This window comes from Terrapene carolina, unplaced genomic scaffold (genome assembly GCF_002925995.2).
Source record: "Terrapene carolina triunguis isolate 2854851 unplaced genomic scaffold, T_m_triunguis-2.0 Scaffold8848, whole genome shotgun sequence".
Taxonomy (NCBI): domain Eukaryota; kingdom Metazoa; phylum Chordata; order Testudines; family Emydidae; genus Terrapene; species Terrapene triunguis.
In genome coordinates, this window is record NW_020673199.1 from 4,567 (window position 1) to 10,432 (window position 5,866).

General features: G+C 47.0%; 1 protein-coding gene across 1 annotated transcript; it reads left to right on the forward strand.

The window, feature by feature from the left end:
• Positions 1 to 546: 546 nt before the first annotated feature.
• LOC112105060 (membrane-spanning 4-domains subfamily A member 15-like) lies at positions 547 to 4,905 on the forward strand (the record flags this gene model as incomplete). The annotated part of the gene is made up of 3 exons (XM_026661530.1): positions 547 to 675; positions 1,600 to 1,713; positions 4,777 to 4,905. Coding segments are annotated over 3 exons (372 nt in total), but the record flags the coding sequence as incomplete, so codon positions are not given.
• Positions 4,906 to 5,866: the final 961 nt, after the last annotated feature.

Consider the following 5,866-nt stretch of genomic DNA (forward strand, 5'->3'; position numbering starts at 1 on the left):
CCATTACAGAAAGGATGTGGACAAATTGGAGAAGGTCAAGTGGAAGGCAACGAAAATGATCAGCGGGCTGGTGCACATGACTTACGAGAAGAGGCTGAGGGAACTGGGCTTGTTTAGACTGCAGAAGAGAAGAGTGAGGGGGGATTTGATAGCAGTCTTCAACTGCCTGAAGTGGGGGTTCCAAAGAGGATGGAGCTCGGCTATTCTCAGTGGTGGCAGATGACAGAACAAGGAGCAATGGTCTCAAGTTGCAGTGGGGAAGGTCTAGGTTGGATATTAGGAAACACTATTTCACTAGGAGGGTGGTGAAGCACTGGAATGGGTTACCTAGGAAGGTGGTGGAATCTCCATTCTTAGAAGTTTTTAAGGCCCGGATTGACAAAGCCCTGGCTGGGATGATTTAGTTGGTGTTGGTCCTGCTTTGAGCAGGGGGTTGGACTATATGACCTCTTGAGGTCTCTTCTAACCCTAATCTTTTATGATTCTATGATAACCAAACCTGTTTTCTGTCTACATACAACCTGACCCTCTGCACATCTCTCTCAGGTGAAAAGCAGCCAGGGAATGAACAGGACTGGCGCCCTCTTCTCAGCCGTTGGGATCATTCTCTTTCTAACGGAGCTGATTTTTAATGCGTCACATTATGACCACAAGGATGAGGAATACCGTTGGTTGGTAAGTGGCCAGATTCTGCCATAGAATTATAGAAGTATAAGGCGGGAAGGGACCTCAAGAGGTCATCCAGTCCATCACCCTGTGCTGAGGCTGTGTTAAGTCTACCTGGACCATCCCTAACAGGTGTGTTTTTAAAATACCAGGTTCCTGGAATTGCCCTAAGTCCTTGACTCCACTGTAGAAACTGTCCATCTGTTCTGCTCCAGACCTTTGATCTGGAGGAAAATTGACCAAAATTTGCTCTTAACGTGCTTGGTTCTGCTCTTGATAAAGCCAGTGTCAAAACTCCTGTCAATGTCAAAAACCAGGCAAGGACTATGCTTTTGTTCTGTGTTTTCTGCAGCACCTAGCACAGTAGGGTCCTAGTCCATGACTGGGGTTTCCAGCCACTATCAACATACAAATTATTAATAATAATAACTCCTGTTGACTTCATCGGGAGCAGCATTGGACGCAAATACCTGTTTTACTTTGTTTAATCCCCACTACACAGAGATGGTGAAACTGAGGCACAGGGAGATGAAGCGACATGCCCAATGTCACCCAGCAGGCCCAGCTTTTCTCAATCCTAGTCCAGTGCTCTATGCACTAGACAACACTGCCTCCATGCTACAGAATCCTGGCTGGCCTACCCAGGGAGCGTCTCAGGGGCACATATCCCTGTAGACCCAGGAGAAAACAGAATTCTATGATCTCCTGACAGTGGTGTGGCTCCATGCATCACAATTACCGGGCCTACTGAGTAGTTAGGAGGAGGAGGAGAATTCTGTGTGCCTGGGAGGAGGGAAGAACCAGGACCGGATTTCTGCATCCCCAGAAGTGGGAAAAGAGGGATTTTTTATGCACCTCACAGCAGCCCTGTGCAATGTTACACCTCTAGCAGTCAAAATTAATTAGCATCCCCTGTGGTTTTATGCTCCCCAGAATGCTGGGAAGGGGATCACAGTCATGCTGCTCTTGTTGTCCATCCTGGAGTTCTCCATCGCTGTCTCAACCTCGTACTTTGCATCCCAAGCCATCTGCTATACCCCCAACACCGTGAGTCTTTCAGCTCTCAAACGGGACGTGAATCAGCGCATGTGTTGAAAGGAGGGGGAGATGTACGCCTCTGCGAAGCGCCCTCCCTGATGGGAGAAGTGTCCCTGGGGAAGGGCCTGAATGTGTATGAGGAAGGCAGTGATGGGGGAAAGTGACAGGTCCTGATTTAGGGCTGGTTGACAAGTCTGTCAAATTGGGGTTTTTTTAATGGGAAATTGGGGTTTCAACTCCATGAGAATGTTATCAGAAAGCACCTGCTTTCTCCAGAAAATGTTGCTATTTTTCCAAAACACCGAACACCTGAAAACCAATCTATTTAGATTCAAAGTGGTGCCATGATACCTCATGGCAGTTGTAGTTCAGCTGCCGTGTACTCATATTTTCCCTTATGGGCCATGTTCTCTAGATGGACTACACCTCCCATGATGCACCATGGGCAAGGGTGCTTGTGAGACATCCCCTCATAGGAGATATAGTCCTGCCAGTGACCATGGCCCATAAAGGACAAAAGAAGTATAAGGCACCCAAACTACAACTCCAATGAGGCACTATGGTTCCATGTTGAATCAAAATATTTTGGTGGTTGATAGATTTTTGTTGACATTTTTGGCAGAGGAAATAGCCCTATTTTCTGGCCCTTTTTACCTTGATTCCTAACCGGGCTGCTGACACCATGATCCAAGTTACTGAATCTTTTTTTAATGGGAGGGGGAAGTAATTCCAGTTTTCACTGCCACCACGTTGACCTTCATCGTCAGTGTTTTAATTTCTGTGGGGCTGCATTTCATCTTCCCAGGTGGGGGTGGGGGACCCAGGAAACTGTAACTGGGCCAGATCCTGAGCTGCAATCCCACCATTTTGTGCCCCTGAAAGTCACTGGATCTCTCCAGCAGAGAATTCCCTTGGCATGGAATCCCCACCTGGCACAGCCAGCTCTTGTTCCCTTGGTGGAGGGGATATATTGAGGGCAGAGAATCATAGAATATCAGGGTTAGAAGAGACCTCAGGAGGTCATCTAGTCCAACCCCCTGCTCAAAGCAGGACCAATCTCCAACTAAATCATCCCAGCCAGGGCTTTGTCAAGCCGGGCCTTAAAAACCTCTAAGGATGGAGATTCCACCACCTCCCTAGGAACCTATTCCAGTGCTTCACCACCCTCCTAGTGAAATAGTGTTTCCTAATATCCAACCTAGACCTCCCGCACTGCAACTTGAGACCATTGCTCCTTGTTCTGTCATCTACCACCACTGAGAACAGCCGAGGTCCATCCTCTTTGGAACCCCCATTCAGGGAGTTGAAGGCTGCTATCAAATCCCCCCTCACTCTTCTCTTCTGCAGACTGAACAAGCCCAGTTCCCTCAGCCTCTTCTCATAAGTCAGCAGCCTATGGCATGGCCAGAGTCCCTTGTGATCCAACAATACCTGACAGGTGGCAACTCCTTCGGGGTCATCACCAGCCTCAATGTTTTAGAGCAGCTGCTGGGGCTAGCACAGAACTAGCCATGGAATCATGATGCTGCAAACTCCCCTCCCCAAAAGCTACAGCTGTGGACATCCCTCCAGGGACAATGTTTCTAGCCAGACAGCAAAATAAATGAATCCAGGCAACAAAAACTCCTTGTCTGGAGTCAACTCACTGCTGTGATGCTGGTGTAGAATCTGATCTTCCCAAAGACTGCCTCCCATTCAGCAGTTCTCAAGACCGTTCCTCTGAGCACCTTTGCGTAGTGAAGGGGGGTAGCTGAGATGAGGTTGACCTCTTCTTGACCTGGGAGTAGGTCACACACTGATAGGCTAACGTTTTCTCAAACTGTGATGACAACTGTTACGTTTTTATCAAAAAACCTGTTTTTGTCTAAATTTTCCATAGGCATTTTTTATTTATTTTTTTTCAGCAGCAATTCAAATACAGTACCAAAATATTTTGAAAAAAACAAAAGATTTCAATTTGGAAATGTTGCCTTGGTGCCTAATGTGGTTTGTAGTTTGAATGCCTCATGTTGCCATTCTCCTTTGTACACCAGTCTCCTTGGTCTGACTCCAACTCCCATGATGCAACATCATCTGCCCTCTTGGTGAGGGGACGTTGTTGCATCCTGGGAGACCCTGGCCATGGTGCATCACGGGAAATGTAGTCTAGCCTATGAGCTTGACTCATAGCGAAGAATGGGGACACTAGGCAACCAAACTACATTTCCCATGAGGCACTGCAGCAGCATCTCCAAATTGAAATCTTTTGGTTGGGGGCATTCACTTTTTTTGATTAAAAATTGATTTTTTCCTGGGAAAGTGGATATTTTTTCATGAAACATTTTGTATAGTTAGACAGAAAAGTTTGGGGATTCTGTGGTTTTTTTGTTGAAAAGCAGCTTTTTGACAGGAAATTTTCAAGCAGCCCTAGCGAGGAACACAAAGGGACGCTCTGTAGCATAGTGAGACCTACCGTGTTAACCCTTTAAGTGCCTCACAGCAAACCTGCTGCAGTCAGGACCCAAAGGAAGTATAGATTCTGTATCCTCCAGTTTTGCAAAAGACCATGGTCATGTTCTGTGACAGCTGGGACCCATGCACCTCCACAGGGAAAATCCTACAGATAGTGAATTGGGTGTTGATCGTGGAGTTAGTGATGATGGCACAGATTCATCCCTGGGGTAGTGCCAGTCAATACAGCAAACTTATAAAAACTAGAGGGAGGAGGAAGTGCTGAAAAATCATAGACGCAATCATAGAATATCAGGGTTGGAAGGGACCTCAGGAGATCATCTAGTCCAACCCCCCTGCTCAAAGCAGGACAAATCCCCAGATTGTTTTTTTTTAAACCCCAGTTCCCTAAATCACCCCCTCAAGGATTGAACTCACAACCCTGGGTTTAGCAGACCAATGCTCAAACCACTGAGCTATCATGCCCAAATATGTTGATAGAAGGGTGAGGAAGGTGGTGGTAATGAAGAATGTGAGGAAGATGATGGAGCGAGAATGGAGGGGTGAGGAAGGTAATGGTTGTGGGGGTGAGAATGGAGACAATGATGGTACCAGCGAGGGCCGATCTCTTTTGTTTTGCAGGCTATGTTGTTCAGGCCATATGCTGCCAATGAAAACGTTGGGGTTCCCTCCGCACCAATGCCCCCTCCACCACCTTACACCAATGAGGCTTATGACCCCAAAGAAGAGACTGAGCAATGGGCCTCATAAGGAACTCCTACAAGAGATGGCTCCAGCAGCGGCTCCTCTGAGAAGTAAAACCCAACCCCGTCCTGCATCATAGATCTCATTCCATTTTCTGAGTGCAGTTCTAGTACCCAGCTCCATTGTTCATCTTACAGGGAACTCATTTCAGTCTGCTTCTCCCTGGCTCTGCACCATTTGTAGATCACGCTACACAGAATGAAATAAGGTGATAACTCACCAGCACTATTCAGCCCCCCCAGGCTTTGGTCCTGAACATTTCCCTTGGTGACTTTGTCAATAAAGCTTCAAAATGGATCCTGAGTCAGTTTAAAGCACTTGTTCACAGATGTGTGTCTGCGTGTGCATGTGGCATGCGTGTCTGCATGTGCATGTGTTGTATTTGCATGTAGTATAAAGATGGGGCATGTGCGTATCCACATGTAACTCTTATCACACACACATGGTGGAGCAGGGAGTCCCCTTTCACTAGTAGCATACATCGCAAAAACGACAATTGCAACTAGCACTAATTTGCTTGTATTTGGCCCCGACTCCTTTCACACACTTTCTTCCTTTGGAATGTGACTGATGCACGAAGAGCTTGTCTTCACGTACAGCGCTAGAGCTGCATCGTTGTAGCGTTTTAGTGAAGACGCTCCTAAGCCAACGGGAGAGCGTCTCCTGTCAGCGTAGTTAATCCACCACCCCGAGAAGCAGTAGCTGTGTCGATGGGAGACGCTCTCCCATCGACACAGTGCTGTCTATCTGGGTGGATTAGGTTGATATAACTACATCACTCAGAAGTTGGTGGATTTTTCACACCCCTTAGTGATGTAATTATACCGATATAAGTCTATAGTGTAGACCTGGCCTAAGGCCATTTAAGTTGACTTACGTGATGTCGATGATCATAAGCCATTTTAATTACATTGGTTGTGCACGTCCACACAACGCTCCTTGTGTTGGTGGAGTGCGTCCATAGTCA